The following is a 17,986-nucleotide window of genomic DNA, read 5'->3' on the forward strand; positions in this document are numbered from 1 at the left end:
AGAGAAAGGAGTTACCTCACAAGTGGAGAACCAGTGTTGACAGTGTTCACCACTTGTGAGGTAACTCCCTTCTCTTCATGTGTCATTATATAATGCCTGCATCTGTAATTTTCACTCCACGCATCTGAAGAAGTGAGTTTTTACCCACAAAAGCTTATGCCTAAATAAATCTGTTACTCTTTAAGGTGCCACGGGACTCCTTGTTGTTTTTGTGGATACAGACTAACACAACTACCCCCCGATACTTAAGTTAAAATTGTGGCTCATTGTGTGTGACTACGGATGATTTTGGCTTGCATTCTGCCCATTCTCCTAATTTTGTAGCTTTCATTCCATTTTATTATATGGTATGAAGGATCCATTGAGAGAGACAAACAGACGGTTTGGCACTTTCATATTTGTTCTTGTCAAATGGGAAGCCAGAGGGCGTCTGATAGTGCAAACAAAATTTTGTTCCATGCAGGTACCAAGAGTGGTAGCAAAATATTGGTGGTGAGATTCCCTGTGGAATAGTAGTAAACTCATGGGAAGATCCATATTTTTTTGTTTATGCTCTTTTTGGAAACTGAGGTCCTTTTTCTTAAACCAGTTACAGCAATGGCAAGGCTGAATGCCATATACAGGTGCCACTGTAGCATGATAAAGCACACCTTGTTAGGACCCAGAGAATCTGCATTCACTGGCACAGCATACCGGGTGTGTAACAGGCCCCTCAATCCTGTAATTCTAGAGGGGTTGTAGGTAGGCAGAAAGGGAATAGCAAGGTAAGGGATGGTATACCAAATGGCACAAAAGGAAAATATTGAACATTTTGAAACCTTGGGGCCAAAATGTGCATTGATTTACACACTATGTGACCCAGCTAATGTCCAAGAGGTTGAACTGGTGCAAATGACAGCAGAATTTGAATATTGCATGAATGTGCTAAGGGACCAGCTGCTCTGTCCATTTTGGAGAGTCTGAGTAATGGATGGAGGGCAGTACTCTAGCCTTGTCTTTCCCTGAAATTATATCATGTGAATGAACACTCCTGTATGCCAGTCACATAGAGTAAGGGCCCTTAAGTGGATGAAATAAAGATGATGATACATTTGAATGATTTTCTACAGGTTCTGATTTCATTGCTGTAGTGGGGTTTTATGGCACATGATGTACGACGCAGACCTTTTCTCTTTCAGAGGAGAATCAGCGATTGTTGTTAACTCACCCTGATGTGAATGTGCAGCTTCCCATGCTGCTATCATCTGCCGTGCCTGAGATCCAGAAGCAGAGCTTGGCATTGCTGTCTCTGTACTCTCAGACCGAGAATGGAAGAGGTCTGCTGATCAGGCACCAGAACCTAACCAAGTACTGTATTCTGCTAGAATCCATAAACAGTTGTGCACTTGCAGTCCACAGCTGAAAGATAACATAAAATAAGGAACTCCCACTTAGCCTTGTCACTCAGGAAGTTGAAAGTTATGGCCCAAATCAACTAGATTAGAATTATTGGATTCCTGGACAATATTTTCAACACCATTATCTCCAGGTCATCCAAACCCATAGTGGGAGCACTTCAGTATCCACATCTAATCTAAGGGAAAATAAAGTCCAGCCCAGGGGTCGGCAACCTTCAGCACGTGGCCCATCAGGGTAATCCGCTGGCGGGCCGCGAGACGTTTTGTTTCCGTTGACCATCCCTGCAGCCCCACACAGCTCCCAGTGGCTGCAGTTCACTGTTCTCGGCCAGTGGGAGCTGCGAGAAGCGGCGTGGGCTGCAGGGGTGTTCTGACCGCTGCTTCCTGCAGCTCCCATTGTCCGGGAACGGTGAACCGTGGCCACTGGGAGCTGCAGGGGGCTGTGCCTGTGGATGGTCAACATAAAGAAAATGTCTCGCGGCCCGCCAGCGGATTACCCTGATGGGCTGCATGTCAAAGGTTGCCAACCTCTGGTCCAGGCAAAAAAGTGTCCAGAGCTAAATTCTCCTCTTGGGTGTACCTTCTGTGGCTCCCTCCAGGGGCAGAGCTAATGGGCGAGTGACTCTCCCCACTCTTCCTACCTAGCAGACTTTGTGGTGTCTTTTCAAGTCAACAGATATAAATAAAGTGGCACCACCGATGACCCATCACGTGCCCCTCTGCCCCGTGGCTCTACCACTGCTCAAAATCTGAATCTGCTACTGGGTCCCATGGTCATATTTAATACTAACTGGGAAGAGTACCAAATAAGCAGTGAAGGCTGCAGTGATGGAGAGAATTTTGGTCTGAAAATAGGGAATGTCTTCTGTAGCTCTGGCTTGTGACGTTAACAGCACAGAACAGCTAATGAATTTGAACCTAGCCCAGGTGAACAGTGGCTAAAAGTCAGTTCCCTCTGATGGCTATTTCGTGATCTCTGCCAAATGAATATAGTAATCTCATCCCACTTCCTGCGTTCTTGTTCATATGACAGAAATCACCAACACAGGTGGCAATAATTGGCACAATTGATGTCTGCCTCAACATTTGAGGCCAGAGACTGACTGGGCTAGGGATGCTTAACTCCATTGTTCCCTAAAGGTGTCCCCAGATCAGGGGTGAGGCACAGTGGCAGGGAGGCTTGGACTCCAGCTGTCTACCCATCTTAGGTACTTCTGTGGCCTCCATTGCCACCTCACAATCTTTAATGCATTTCTACTCACTGTATCCCTGTGAGGCAATTGCCCCTGTTCCAGGTGAGGAACTGAGGCACAGAGAGACCAAGGGACTGACCTGAGGTCACTCAGGAAGTCTGTGGCTGAGCAGGGGATTTAAACCCAGGTCTCTTGAGTCCTAGTGCCCACTGGCTAATGACCGAACCATAGAGGGCTTCAGACACCTTTCACCAGGACTAAGTTCACAAACTAACACCAAAAAAATTCTTGAATTCCCAAGTCGTGCCCGATTTCTTGTCACCAGAACTATCCCTGGACAGTTTCTGAAGTGACAGGCCCAGCTGAGCAAAAGCTGTAAAACAAAGAGAGCAGCAATGGTCAGAGGAGCACCATGCAACATGCTTCAACTTACACTAGTTAGGAGTGTGGGGAAAGACATCCTAACTTTCTGCAGCACGTGGCAGATTTCACATCCAAGCACGTTTTCACAGCTGAATAGAAAAGGGCTTTAGATAACCTCAGGGCACCTCTCAAGTAACTTTACTTAGTAACCTTTCCTTAGGCGATAGTCAACTATGTGCACTTCTGTCTCTTCATCGAGAGCTTATTAAGTTATCTTTGAATGTGTTGAGTTTCAAGCTGAGTCTTTCATCATGCAATAACTGAAAGGTATGATTATTCAGAGGATTGCAATGACTCACTGAATGGAGGAAGAAACCACAGTCCATTATCTCTGTTACTGTACCATTATCTACTGCTACAATTAAACAGAGAATAAATGTTAATGGACTGGTTTAAATGAAATAATTGATGAATGGAAAAGATTAAACAGATGTACATACTAAAGTATGTACAACATTAATCCAGAGACATTTTTAATCAAAAGGAAGGTTAAAGAAATGAGCCATGTCTGCAGGAAAATTTGGATGCTTTTATTAACGTCAGTTAATTTTGCCATGGTCTAAACTATCGTGACAGCTCCTTGTGTCTACTTTTGAAGGAGTCTGGGCATGATTGTCAAAAAAGAGTTAGGTGTGCAAAATGCACATGTGCAGCTGATTCTCATAGGTGTTCTGTATCCACAACTGCAACTGAAGTCACTGAGAGCTGCAGGTGCATGGGTCACGGCTCACTTGTAGATTCTCTATAACTTGAAGTCTTTAAATCATGATTTGAGGACTTCCGTAACGCAGCCGGAGGTTAGGGGTCTGTTACAGGAGTGGGTGGGTGAGGTTCTGTGGCCTGCAATGTGCAGGAAGTCAGACTAAATGATCATGATGGTCCTTCTGACTTTAGTCATTTAGACTCCTAGACCTTAAGCTTTAATCTCTCTCAAAATCAAAGGATTTAGGCTCCTACATTGGTTACGTGCTTTTGAAAACGTTACACCAGATTCTCAGCTGTGTAAATCAGCCTGGCTTCCTGATTAAAACCAACTGAGGATTTGGCCCTAAATCCCACTAGAACTCTATGGGACTTAGGCTCCTAAATCAGTTAAGTGCTCTTGTAAATGTTACCCTGGTGCATATCTGACATGAGCATTAACTTTCTTACAGGTGGCTGCAGATGCTGATTGCATTCGTCAATGTTATGGATGACAGGGCTAGCTGTGCCATGAACCTGCTATCTAACCTAATCAAGGAGGAAAAGTAACTAGTACTTCTTAAACTATTCACTTTTTTACCATTGTGAGGTCATTTGATTAACCCCAGAATACACAACATTAAGTCAGAAAAAAACAACTTGCGGAGCTGCATACAGAATACACTTTTCATGTGTCTGATAGGCCGAAGGACCATTTCATGCTTGTACTACTAAATAAGAAATCTTGGCAAAAATGGAAGGATTTTTTCATCTTGCACTTTTTACAGGAGAGTAACCTGAGGTTTTTCACTGTCACCAGTGTCACTCTATTGGATTTGCACAAGCATAGCTGAGGGCAGACTTAACTCTTACATAGTAAGGAAGTTTTTATGCAAAATTAAAACAGGATATTGGGAAAACCAAGGATGTTTGTTTTTGTGTAAAATTGCATTTATATTGTTGTTTTGAATCCCCTCCAGTTGGGATAAGATTTGAGCCAGCCTTTTGGTTGCTACAAGGTGCATTTTTCAGTGTTCGTTTTGTCTAGAGCCACAACCAGCTGATGAATATTGCTTTGCCAACAGGTTCAAAATCCAGTGTCGTATCAAACTTTCTACAAGTGTTTTGCCTCTGTTCGCACAGTTGTTGGTAAGAAAGAGCCTAGCTTTTCCATATTTTGCATGAAAAGTGCTGTTTGCATCATTTCTGCTCTGTCAGTTCCTTTTAGCTTCGGGGCTGATGGTTCACAGCTGGAATTCGCATGATGCTTTAGTCCTAGGAATGTAAGAATTGCCATGCTGAATCATCTCAGGATCCTTCCAGTCCAGTAGTTGCAAGAAATCCCACAACTGCTTGCTGCACAGCAAGCTGCCCCTAGGGAAAGTTTCCTCCCCAATATTTAGAAGTTGGTTTATGCTCTGAAGCAAGAAAGCAACTTTACAAAACTCCTGACATGAAATTCTGGCTCTAATGAAGCTAGTAGCAAAACTTCCATTGACCTCAGTGGGGCCAAGATTTCACCCTGTGTGAGGGTTTTTTCCCCCAGTCCTTTTTGTGACTTTGGATACGCTTGTCACTAACTAGTTCACTCTGTCCCAGATTCAAATGTCTCATTGACTGATTTTATTCCACATGTTTCCTATTTAGGGAGATATGGCTCTGAAGGCAACTGTAGGTCACAAATTAAATGGGTTTGGTGGTTTGATTTCTTTTCTTTAGCTATAGTTTATTCACATTTCAAATCCGTAGTACTTTATTATTCCTCTGTTGGAATAGCGGGAGGTGCTTCAGGTTAGACATGGGTTGCACTAGACAAAAATGGATATAATGAAAAGGAAAAACTCCTCTCTACTGTTTGCAATGAGTGACAAGAAAATGGAACGATAGCTGGGATTCACCTGTTTTTGTTTTCCCTTTGAAAATGTGTTAAAATTGTTGACTGTCACTATCCCTGGGTCTGTCATGCTGTTTGGGCACGACCTGGTGGGGAAGGGAGTTCTATCATTTTGAGGTCAGGAGGCAGAGAGACAATTGTTAGTTCCCCTTTGGTGTAAATTTTCAAAACAATATGCAGAGATTTAGCTCTGTGGCTTCAGTCAAGGTAATTTGCTAAGTATGGTGCACCTCTGTGATTTATATGAGAGGAGTAATTATAGAGTTCCTGTTTCCACAGCTAAATCAGCAGGAATAACAATGACAAAGGAGTATTCTGCACTTTATTATTGTTTCATCACTGTTGTCCTGAATATTCTTTTTCTCTACTCTTGTTTTTAAAGAAAACCGTCAAACAGGTGAACCAGCCAGCCCTCACCCAGTGCATTGGCATCATGGGGGACCTGTGTGCTGATGTAGTCATCCGACTGCAGATGGCTGAAAACCAGGAATGCTGGCAGGCCTATTTAAAGCTTGTGGTAATTAACTTAATGAATACTAGTAGTTCAACAGTGTTTCCTCCAGAGATCTCAGAGTGTCTGACAATCATTGATCAGTTGGCAGATGTGAGGTGTGCTGAGGACATGTGTTTTAGAACCTGTTCATTTTGAATCGGATGCTGAATAGTCTGTTCTTCTCTCTGTAGGATGAGTGTTGCGCCACTGGCAACTCAGCAGGATACCAAGAATGTTTGTTCACAGTGCTGGGCCTGATGATGAACTTATCCCTGGAATCAAATTTGGTCATTCAGGTATGACATGCAAGGTTTATTGATGTTCTCAAGAAGCTTCCTGATTGCTTTTACTGCTTACCTGGAGCCTTAGCGCTTCAGGAACAGTTCCCACCCCTTTCTCTCTCATTACTGTATATAGACCTTATCCAGTGCCCACTGAAGTTAATGGGAGTCTTTGCAATCTCAGAGCATTTAAATAGACTAGGAGGCTGGAAGGAGGAGGTCATCCTGCGGTGGATATTGAGAACCTCTCAGTCTGCATTGGGAAGGAAAGTTTAATTACGCTGTTACGGATCCGGAATATCTGTTTCAAATGGCTGGTGCACAGCAGGCATGGGAGTGAACGTCAAGGCTGAAGAGTTAGCACTTGGGCAGTTAACATTCTGTTCTCAAGGCTCTTCACTCTAATCATTTTACAGAGGGAAAAGGGGGACAATGTGATGAGAACTCTAGGATCCTTTTTGATTACCTTCTTTTTTTAACATAAACATTTAATGTTTCCTCAATATTCGGTGGCAGAAAGTACCGTGTAAAGTTCCTCTCTACAGCCTGACCAGTGGAAATCTGAATGATGGATATTCATTCCTCTCCACCAAGTTGTATTTCACGATCTCAACTATATTGCCTGAGTGCAAGTTTGAGGCCTGATCCAAAGCTCTTTGAGGCCAAAACTACCCAGGCCCTAAGGTTTGAGGGGAGATTTTCAACTGCACAAATGGCAATTAGGCACCTAACTGCCATTTGTGCCAATGGAAATCTCCCTGGAAAGCTTCCCTGCCATGTGATTGCCTTCTTAATGCCATTTCTAATTAAAGCTTGATTGTGACCCTTTAGACCTAAATTTCTAATACTGCTTATTGTTTCAGGAGCATGCTGTGGATGTTAGCAGGAGATGTTTATCTCTGCTTGGCAGTAAAGATGGAAGGATTGTGACGGTAAGTGGATACCTCTGAGCTACGGGAAGATTGTGTAACCAACCCTTCACTAAATTTGCAGCTTCAGGCCCTGAATTTACAACTGAATTCTTTAGGCCAAGTTGTTGCACCCATGTGGATTTAGCTCTGTAGCTCCAGTCAAGGTAATCTGCACAATCAGGATCAAGGGCATAATGATCCTAAAGCCATGATTTTTTTTTTGAATATGCTATCGATGTAGAACACAAGTGGAACGTAGTTCTCTGCCTTGCTTTGTTTTGGACGTTTATTTTGATGTAAGAGGCTCTCTGTGTTCTGTGAATAGAACAGCTTTTCAGGGAAGTTTTTTTTACAATGTATTATCACCAGGATTGTTTTAGCTGTTAAAATTCTTCCAGAGATAGGCAAAGAAATGAATCCAGAAGCAAAGCACCAACTGCAGATTTGGTGTCTTCTGTTTCAGCTGTTGTGCTTGAATCATTTCCAGAGTATTGTACCCCCATCCACACATGTGTAACTCCCATTAATGACAGCTCTCCCAAGGCAAGCTGGTGGTGCTTATGTGGTGCCAGCTGGGAATCCTCTCTCCTTTGACTGAACAAATATGGGCCATGCTGATCTATTTTCCTTACCACTACTCTGAAACAGCGGTAGCTCTCCTGAGCTGCTTTTAACTGGGATCTCTTCCCATAGTCCAAGCTGCCGGGAGTCGTGCTGAAACTTGGAATCCCCTCTCCCTTGGCTGAGCCATTAGGAGCTTTGCTGAGTTAGGTCTAGATGCTAAAATGAGCAATATGCTAAAGCTGTTGTTCTGTAATAACATTTCCTTAAGGATATATATTTTTCTTGCCCCTTTAATTACTACTTTGGCCTTACCCAGCCACCTACGCAAACGAAGGACACATTAGGATGCCTAATAAAAGAGCACGGGGCAGAAAGATGTAATCGCTTAGGAGAAAAGTCATTACCTTTTCATTTTTAAATTTTTATTCAGAGAGCCATTGGGGTTCTAAGTCACATCTTGCCAGCGAGCTCGATGGCAGTAGACGAGGCAGTGACAAGAGGTGTGGTGAAGAAAATGCTTAGATTCTTGAAGGTAATTTACTTAACTGATTCCACTTTATAGTACTCCCACAGAGTCAGGGTTTTCCCCTGGGACTGCAGAAGTCCCACCCTATGATATTTATTACCTGTTCTTCTTTTCTCTGTTTTAGTGAACCCCTCCTGTAAAAATGTATAGTAGACACAGAGGAATCTTACAGGACTGACTGAAAACAGGGCATTGCCTTTTATAGATATTCCATCTGCTATAAATCAGATGGGTTTATATCACTTAACTGAACATTCAGAAAAAAGTGTCCTTCTCCAATGCCCAAAATCTTAAAAGGTGAAATAAATTATTTGAAAGTCTGTAAAGCCACTAACCAGTCTCCCTTCAAATCCTTTCTGAAGACTCGATTCTGTGGTGATGCCGGCAGAACGCTGCCAGCTGGGAAGGCTTAGGTAGTGATGGTGATCACTCCTGCTGAACAGCTTGTTAAATAGACAGAGTGTGCGCACAGCTAGTGTATATACAAAAGCACACACACATGCTGCCTTCTCCCTTGCCCGTGTTTCACCCGTCTGTTTCTTGTCTTTAACTAAGGCCCCAATTCTGTAACTGTCCATGTGGGCAGACTCCTGTGCTCAGATATAGCCCAACTTCAGTTGGTGGGGTTCTCGGCAAACACAGGAGTCCACTGTTGCAGATCCAGTTGGATCCTAATATAGGGAGCTTGGTTCTGAGCCCATGGAAGTAAACAGGAACTTTTCCATTGACTCTTAAATGAATGGTGAAACAAGCCCAGGGGCAGTGATTTTAATATGTCTGTATAGCATCCAATAGATCAGAGCCCTGGCCTGGTTGGGGCTCTTGGCATTACTGTAATACAAATAAGTGGCATGGAAAAGTACAACGCCAGGTCCAGCTTTTGTAACTGGCATGGTAACGAAGGAGTTAACTCCCAATTTTGAAATGAGTCCGATACCAGAGCTATGGCTTTGCAGTCATACCTGTGTGTTCTGTGCAGGGAGAAGATGGCTTTTGCCACTTTAGCTTCTATGTTCTTAGATATCGCTTAATGAGCCTCATGTGTATGTGCTCAAAGCTCTTAATTTTAAATGTCACTTGCAAAACAAACCAAAACAAAAAATATCCAGTGGCTGGTGACTCAATGGCAGATGCACTAGCTTTTCATCTCTGAAGTGATTTAAGATTGCAGGGTCCACAGAGCAGAGAGAACAAATGAGTTTCATACATGGAAGTATAAAGAAAGACCTTTGCAGGGTAGTAAATCTAGCCCTTTGATGGATTTATTCCCTTATCAGCTATTCGTTTATGACAATGCCCCTTTAATATAAATTTGCATAGCAGATTTATTCCTGCGGGTGTACATAGTCCTATTAAAGGTCAGATGATTATAGCATGAGGGTTTGAGTCACTGAAAATCTGTGTCTGTGCATAGTTATGAGCTGGTGGGTTTAAAAGAGATGGAGATTAGAAATATCAGCATCTCCTAGAAGGATCTTGATTTGATACTTATGCTCAGGCATAAAGCATCCATAAACAACCCTCCAGTACTTGAGATGTTCTCTCTGTTCTTGCAAAAGTTGTGATGTGTGAACTGTAAATTATATATGTATTTTTTTTTAAATCCTAATTAAAATCCAGGCTGGTGGACAGACCACATCCTGTTATGCTATAAAGACCCTTGCTGTCTGTACTCAAAGCAACAACCAGGCTCGAGAGGAGGTGGTGAAGTCAGATAAAAGTAAGTGACAACTTTATTAGCCAGAGATTGAATGCAGAGGTTTATCCCAGGGCTCCCATCACAGAAACACTTTTCCTCTGGAATGGAGCTGAGCATTAATTCCATTAAACTCCCATACTGATGCCACCATGTTTACAGAAAAATGTACCATTTCACCTCCTGGCTTAGTGCTTCATTATCTTTCCAGCCATGTGCAAGTGGAAATGTGCACAGCAGATAACGAATGTAGGATATGGAGGCTGCACTTAGCTGAGTAAAATGGCTTGATGTGCAGATCCCCAGACAGGGAGAAATACATGGAACCACATTTCACTGAAATGAATCCAGTCAGCAGTTTACTAGAAAAGGCTAAAGAAATAGGTTCATATTTCCCAGTGCGGGCAGCTGAAGAGAGACATAAACTATATTTATGCATCTGAAAAAGTGGCCTAACTTTTAGAGGTGGCATGCAGCTCCAGCTCCCATGGACTGCAAGTTTGCAAGGTTGGCCTAAGTAAAATGACAGGGGGTGGGGGGAGTGTCACCAGCAAACATTTCCATTGTATTAGTGCCTTTAGGTCTTTCTGAGTTATCAGCACTTGAGTATGTAGTTGTGATCGTGTGCTGTAACACGGTTCAGAACATCTGAAAATCTAGCATTAGTCCATTCCACTCTGCAGGACTTTGGAATGCCGGTGTTGTACCTAGATGGCTGAACCTGGCCAGTACCTTTTGGATCACTTGGTCCAATGGCTTGTGTCATTTATTGGATTCTCTGTGGAAATCTGCCTCTACTATTTCTGAAAGTTACTATTGCTGTAGTTGAGATTCTCCTTCTGAGCAGCGAATTCCAATCTCAGATATGCCTCATTGCACTGAGAAAAACGCATGGTGCCACATCTTTCTCTTTCCTCTTCTTGGGCCCTACCACCTCACTCTGATCTCAGCTAATAAGGATTATCCCTTTCCTTCCTGTCAAACTAACTCTCATCTCTTTTATAGTATTTTCATCCTGCTCCCTCTATCTATATAAGTTAAGCTTGCCTCAGTTTTCTTTGCATAATAATAATAATAATTAATAATAACCAGCCTGCCTGTAGCACTCTTCACTCTCAGATTTCAAAGCACTGTGCATAGGTAGGCAGGCATTATTATCCACCATTTACAGATAGAGAAGCTAGGCTGGGAGGGGTCAAGAGACTTGCCCAATGTCACCCACCTAGTCAATGGGAGAGATGAAAATAGAGTCTAGATCTCCTGACTTACAGGCCATTGTCTTATCCACTGGCCTCAACAGTCTGGAAGCAAAAGACCTGCTTCTGCTGTTCTGTGTCTGGTAACTTCAGACGCAGAGCTGGGTAAAAGTTTGTCCCACGGGGCTGAGTGCTTTGGGGTTTCCTCTAGCAACTCCAGAGACCTCAATCCTAGTTGCATGACTAACCAACTCTTTGTCAAGGACAGACTGAATACAGATCACGTTGATAAAAGTAAAAGATCATTTAATTCCAAACTCTGCTTCTCTTTCCCTTTTGTTTGACTGGATAATGGGATACAGCATGGTGCCTTATTGATGTGAGAAGATGAGATGACAAGGAAACAGCATAATGAAGCTGGAGTTTATTTGCAAGTTAATTCCTGCAGGGGGTTCAGAACAGATCTCTAGGTTTTTAGATCTAGCCAATTACAAAGAGATCTTTGAGAGAGTTCCTTTCTGGTAGCATCAAGGGAAAGATTTCAAAGTTAAGAGAAACGTAACCCTAAGGACTCTGGCCCATTAAAAGCCACGTGGAGCACCTTCTCTACTTTGTACACCCCATGTAAGTGCTGTTAATTGATGTGGTGGATGGAGAGAAGCTTCCTTTCTTCGTGTTACTAATAATGCTACAGTGTGATGCTTTCTAACCGAGCTCTGGGTGTTCATCTTATGCTAAGTCACATTATACTGTCAGCTCAGTTCAGCAGCCCAGATATTGTTTTGCTGCCGGGAGCCCTTTTAGGTCAAGCTGTAGTTCTCTGACATTAAACTGCATTCCAATCAGGCCAGCAAGGTCAGCTTCTGAAATGGATCATTGTTGGTGCCCCTCCTGCAGTCTGGAGCAGCCCAGCTTCTCGGGAGCTATTGTCACAGCAGAACAAAAGAGAAAGCATGATGTGATTAGGAAGAACAGAAGGGACAATGTAAGAAAATCAGAGCAGATTTGTGTAGCCCATGGGGAATCTTCAGTATGAGAAGGACATCTTTTTTTTTTTTTTTTTTAAAGCAGCCTCTCTGAATGCTGTTTGGATCGTGTGGCCCTAGGAGATGCTGCTGCTGTTCGCAGGAGCTGCCAGTAGCACCACAGCTCTTTATCCAGCTGATGGGCCAGATACTCTGCTAATGGACATTGGCATTGCTCCACTGAAGCTGCCAGAGCTGGGCTGATTTAAGCCACCTGAGGATCTGGCTCTATGCTTTGCGCTTTTTTGGTTTTGGGGGGGGGGGTTTGGTGGTAGTCTTAGTGCAGTGGCTTTCCATCTTAGCATGGCTGTAAATGCATAGACTGCCAGGTGGGGGCTCGGAGTTTGAATTTCAGATTCAGTGCAGAACTCCATGGCCAGCAGGAGCAGAGCGAAGGGAGAATGTTCAGGGGAGAGGAAAAAAGAGCTTGTTGCGTAGCTGTCAGCCCCCCTCTGACACTCAGAATGGTATTAATTCTCTGCATGGGAACCACATCTGGCCCTCCGCTGGAGAAGAGGAGGCTGATGCAATTCATTCCCTCCTTTTCCATTTGCCGCTGAGCCATGATGGGAGACTAGATTGTTTCCTCAGGGGCTGGTGTCAGTGATGCTCAGTGAAATGGGCACAAGTGACTTGGTTGACCTTCTCCCAGATACCAAGAGCCTGTGCTTGGCTGTACACTCCACAGAGCAAGCAGCCTGCAACCCCTCCCAAAACTGGGTCTTGGGGCGAGGGGCAGCCCACTGGGATGGGAGCATGCAGCAGGACAATGCCCCTGTTTGTGTTGAGCTCTTCTTTTCATTTTCATTTTCTTCTCTGTCCAGTTCCCAGAGCTGACTAGTTATTGCGGCCACCATGGTGTCAGGTGTCACTACTCCATTCTGCCATCCATTTTCAAAGAGCTATTTCTGCTGGTGTATCGGGGGCCTGGCCCTCTGCTGGACTCACCGCAGCCCTTCCAAGTTGTTCCTTTCTCTTCTCCCAGAGTTTGATGTGCTGCTGAAGCTCTTGGCCTCAGAGAACGAGATGGTGGTGGGGAACGCTGCTTTTTGCCTCAGCAAATGCTTCGAAGTACCTGGAGCTGCTTCATCCTTGCTGAATTCCAACATTGTGATGATCTTATTGAAACATGCAGGTGGTGAAGCCAAGAAAACCTCAGTGCAAGAGAACGCGGCAGTTGCTTTAGGAAAGCTCTGCGCTGCCGAGCCAAGGTATTATGGGGCAGATTATGATCCCTGGACACCATCCTGACTGTTATATCTTCCTAATATATTAAGGCACCAGGCTTGAAAAACTTACCAGGCCCCTGCTAGCTAGAGAGCTAACTCTACCACCATCTTGCCAGGGAGTAGAGAGCCCTGACCCTGTCTCCTGGCTGTAGGGCCAGAGGGGGCATGCTGTCAGTTTCAGGTTCTGTTTGCTTGGAGCCTTGTGGGCAGCAGCGTCAGCACAGACTCATTCCTCTGCCGCAGGAGCTTTCTGGAGCATCACCAGAAACGTGTCGGCTTCACTCGGCTGCAGCAGATTCACAGGCACTGGCCAGTAGAGTTGACCAGGAGCTTTCCATAAGGATGATTGATGGAAAACTTACTTTCCACAAAATCAAAATTTGTCTGCCAGAAGATTTCAGTGTTGTTGGAAAACTGTTCCCAGCTCCCTTGCACCTCTGCACCCCCAGCTCCCTGGCTCTGGCGCAGCCCACCAGATGGGCTGCCCCAGAGCCAGGGCTTCCTGCTTTCCAGCTCCTCAGCAGCCCAGATGCCCTTGGGAGCCTTGACTCCCCATTGGGTGGGTTTCCAGGGCTATCTCAGAAATATTTAGAAAAGGTCAAAACAGAATGTTATATGAGCATGAGTGAGTGTGAAAGCTTGGGGTAGAGGATCCCAGGCTTAATCTGGGGTTGTGTGATAGTTGTCCATCTTGTGCATATAATAGTTCCAGCCACACCCATCTAGCTGTAGTCAGTATCACAGCGCATGTATGCCCTTTGCTTTTGCTGCCTGGAATGTCTTAGCAGGCAGAGTATCAACTGTCCATGTTGCCTTGCTGTCTGAATGGGTCTGTGCATGTTGACGAAGCCAGAAGTCACTGGATGTCTGTGGTGTTCACTGTTGGCTTGCTTGGATAGCTTTCTGGGAATCGTTTTACACTGCTCTATAATGTTGCTTCTGTTGAAAGAACGGAAGAGGAAGGAATGATACGATAAATCGTAGCGATCAGAGAAATGACCTGAGAGCAAAACAAGAGTGTAAATGTCTGGAAAGAATGTCTGCAGAGAGACTGAGAGGGCCTAGCAGACTGCACATTACCCATTAATTACTGTACACCCTGCAGTCCAGTCATAGGAGCTGAGCACGGACATACTAATATACCTGCTGAGCTACTGAATAGAGACTGGGGATAAAGTTTCGGCTTCCCAGTTGATGAGTACTTCACTCCTGCCGATTAGAGCGATGTTCCCAGATTGATATCTTTCAGCAGAGAAAATGTAATGCAAACCCTGGATCAGAAGCTGCTAGCGAGTAAAAGGGAGAGACCTCACTCTACTACTTCTACTGACCTTAGATGTCTGCCATAATAGATTAAAACCCACTGTACTGCTTGGACGTTTCTATAAAGTATCTCTGTGTGTTTAATGTTCTTTTATTTTCTCCTGCTGTGTGGGGAACAGTAATATATAAGCATTGTCTGTCTTGCTTTCCTCTTATGGGGAATCTATTGGATATGGCATTAACGTTTCCTGACAGCTTGTGCACAGGATGTAATAGAGCAATGGAAGTTTAGATTTCTTGCATTGTCAGTCATATGCCATCCTTGCCAACATCTGATCCTTGCTTTCTTTTGTGGTTGTTGCAGGCATATTCTTCAACTGCGGGAGCTCAATGGAATGGCAATCCTTAACTCATCTATGAAATACGTGCAAGGTCTTTGAATTCCCCAAATGTTTTTGGATATAGGTTGTTAATACTGTAGTATTCCATTTGCTGTTGCTTGTTCCTTCTCTAATAAAATTTGTTCAAAGAGACTAGACAGTCTTTCAGTCCTTTATCAAACTGCAGCTCCCATGTCCAGGGGAATTAAAGTCAGTTCCTTGGCACCACAGCACCTCTCAGACCAGATCAGACCTCTGGTCCATCTAATCCAGTTTCCAGGCTCTGACAGCGGCCAGCACCGGAAGGTGTGAGAGTCCCCATAAGGACAATTATGGAATAACCTGCCTTTGTTCCTTGCCCCTGTCAGTCAGTGGTTGGCTTAAGTCCTGAAGCCTGAGGGTTTATATAACTTGTTTCAAATGTATTGAACATAATGGTGGATGTTCTTGCTACCCACATAAATGTCATCTTTTTTTTTTTTTGTAATTCTGCCAAGCTCTGTGTGAATGAGATTGTGGCAATGAAGTTCACAGGCTAATTATCAGCTGATCTCAGAAATATCCATGTATTTCCATATATCCGAGTTTATGCTTCCTGCCTTTCAGATTCATCACTTCCATTTGTTCTTGTCTTCTGAAAGCGAATCAATAGGATCACCCAATTTACCTTCACTAATAGTCATTATTTGATTTACCTCTGTCACATCCCCTCTTCTTCATCTCTATACACTCAACAGTCCCAATCCTCTGTATAATCAAACTCGGTATTTAAAATATAATAATGCAACTAGTATGTCCTTCTTTTTTGTCTGTTTCCTGGAGTGGTTGGCCTTGAATTAGTGGCTATTCAAAACTCTGTCTGGCAAACTATCCTGTAATAAATTGTTCTTATCTCTTCAAAGCTAAATCAAACCATAACTACTAACCATCTGAAGACCTGGCTGAGAGAGAAGCCAGTGCAACTAGACACTGTTCTGTAGAGGCAGCACAAACCACATAACTGAGAGGTTAGTCTAAAGAGATGATAGGATCTGAAATAATCCCTGGGTTCTTTATTGCTGAAGTAGATTGGCAGCTTTAAAGACTCAGAAAGATAGGATCAGGATGAGGCAATGGGAATACCCACTATTGGTCAGTGAATTGGAAAAGGCAGGTTGGCTTAGCATTCAGGATGTGAAAAACATATCCAATGCAGACGCCATATAGCACTGATCCCTGACTTAAGAGCAGCAATAGTAGTCACTGTTCAGAGGCACCCCATTATATACATACACACACCTCAAAATCTCCGGTGAGAGTCTGCAGAATCCAAACTAGGCAAGGACAGAATTTGTGACAGTAAATTCAGTATCTTTGCCAGGTGATTAGCTTTCCGCTTGTGATACAGAAAATATATAGGTTTCAGAGTAGCAGCTGTGTTAGTCTGTATCCGCAAAAAGAACAGGAGTACTTGTGGCACCTTAGAGACTAACAAATTTATTGGAGCATAAGCTTTCGTGGACTACAGCCCACTTCTTCGGATACATATAGAATGGAACATATATTGAGGAGATATATATACACACATACAGAGAGCATGAACAGGTGGGAGTTGTCTTACCAACTCTGAGAGGCCAATTAAGTAAGAGAAAAAAAACTTTTGAAGTGATAATCAAGATAGCCCAGTACAGACAGTTTGATAAGAAGTGTGAGAATACTTACAAGGGGAGATAGATTCAATGTTTGTAATGGCTCAGCCATTCCTAGTCCTTATTCAATCCTTTGTTGATTGTGTCAAGTTTGCATATCAATTCCAGCTCAGCAGTCTCTCGTTGGAGTCTGTTTTTGAAGTTTTTCTGTTCTAATATAGCCACCCGCAGGTCTGTCAATATATTATGTGTGTGTATGTATATAAAAGCAGCAAGCACATAGGACAGTCTGGTTTGATTTTGAAATAGACTCTTTCCTTCTCCCTCCGTGACACTTGTAGATGGCTATTATGTATGTAATCTCTTCCCCTAAGAATAGTGGCTGTCAAATTATATATCATTATCTTCTCTTTGGAGTAGCAGCTGAGTTCACTAGTCTTGCCTATTTCAGGAGAAGGAAATGCTGCTGCACCTGGGTTTTTTTTCTCTCTCTTTGGATATTGTATATGTAGTAATCTGAAGTGCTGGGATGGTCTCATTCTTAATCCCCCTACCCTTAAAATACAGGGATTGACTTGCAGATAGCATGGGAAATCGACTGAACCAACACGTCATGTTATTGTTCAGCGTCTGATTCAATTCTTGAAGAGCTCTCCCCTCTTTAAATTTGCCGAAGGTGTTGCTTAAAAATGAGATTGATATTGGGATGCAAAGGCAGCTGTCGGCTAGCAGGTGTGTTAAAAGCTGAGTATGGATGCACAAAGTGAGCTTCCTAAAACCTCAGGCTGGGATTTTCAAAGGAGCCCCAAAAGTTAAGTAAGTGCCCAAAAAGGAGTTACTGTTATGGGATACTTGTTGCGGTTGATTTTCAGTAGCATTATAAGGTAGATATCATGACCTTTAATATTGCCTCACCATCACCAGTACGGATAGAGGATTATGTTCTCACCAATGTAGACACATTCACCTACTTGGGCAGCACCATCAGCCAGGAGGTGGAACAAGCCAGGACATCCGGAACAAAATCAGTAAAGCCAGGAACACCTTCAGGAGCTTAAATACAGTCTGAAAATCATCAAAATACAACACCAAAACCAAACTCAAGATTTATCGGAGCTGAGTACTTTCAACACTACTTTATAGTCCAGAATGCTGGGGAATGAGAAAGTAGGACATGTCCAAACTATCTTCATTCCGTACAACCTG

At 43.5% G+C, this 17,986-nt stretch overlaps 1 protein-coding gene across 7 annotated transcripts in view; it reads left to right on the plus strand.

Annotated features, from left to right (window-relative positions):
- The window catches only part of TTC12 (tetratricopeptide repeat domain 12), a 36,491-nt gene extending 21,186 nt beyond the window's left edge, over positions 1 to 15,305 (plus strand). For 5 of the 7 annotated variants that reach the window (XM_005291349.5, XM_024109037.3, XM_065569149.1 and 2 more), the window contains 10 exons: positions 1,179 to 1,347; positions 4,168 to 4,260; positions 4,780 to 4,843; positions 5,971 to 6,105; positions 6,273 to 6,377; positions 7,226 to 7,294; positions 8,268 to 8,369; positions 9,984 to 10,083; positions 13,266 to 13,491; positions 15,137 to 15,305. In XM_005291349.5, coding sequence (XP_005291406.2) covers positions 1,179 to 1,347; positions 4,168 to 4,260; positions 4,780 to 4,843; positions 5,971 to 6,105; positions 6,273 to 6,377; positions 7,226 to 7,294; positions 8,268 to 8,369; positions 9,984 to 10,083; positions 13,266 to 13,491; positions 15,137 to 15,212 — 1,139 coding nt within the window. In that variant the 3' untranslated portion in view covers positions 15,213 to 15,305. Of the gene's footprint in view, positions 1 to 1,178; positions 1,348 to 4,167; positions 4,261 to 4,779; positions 4,844 to 5,970; positions 6,106 to 6,272; positions 6,378 to 7,225; positions 7,295 to 8,267; positions 8,370 to 9,983; positions 10,084 to 13,104; positions 13,238 to 13,265; positions 13,492 to 15,136 lie in introns of those variants that run through there. The other 2 variants (XM_065569150.1, XM_042851856.2) reach the window with 2 other exon arrangements.
- Positions 15,306 to 17,986: the final 2,681 nt, after the last annotated feature.

This window comes from Chrysemys picta, chromosome 16 (assembly GCF_011386835.1).
Source record: "Chrysemys picta bellii isolate R12L10 chromosome 16, ASM1138683v2, whole genome shotgun sequence".
Classification (NCBI taxonomy): domain Eukaryota; kingdom Metazoa; phylum Chordata; order Testudines; family Emydidae; genus Chrysemys; species Chrysemys picta.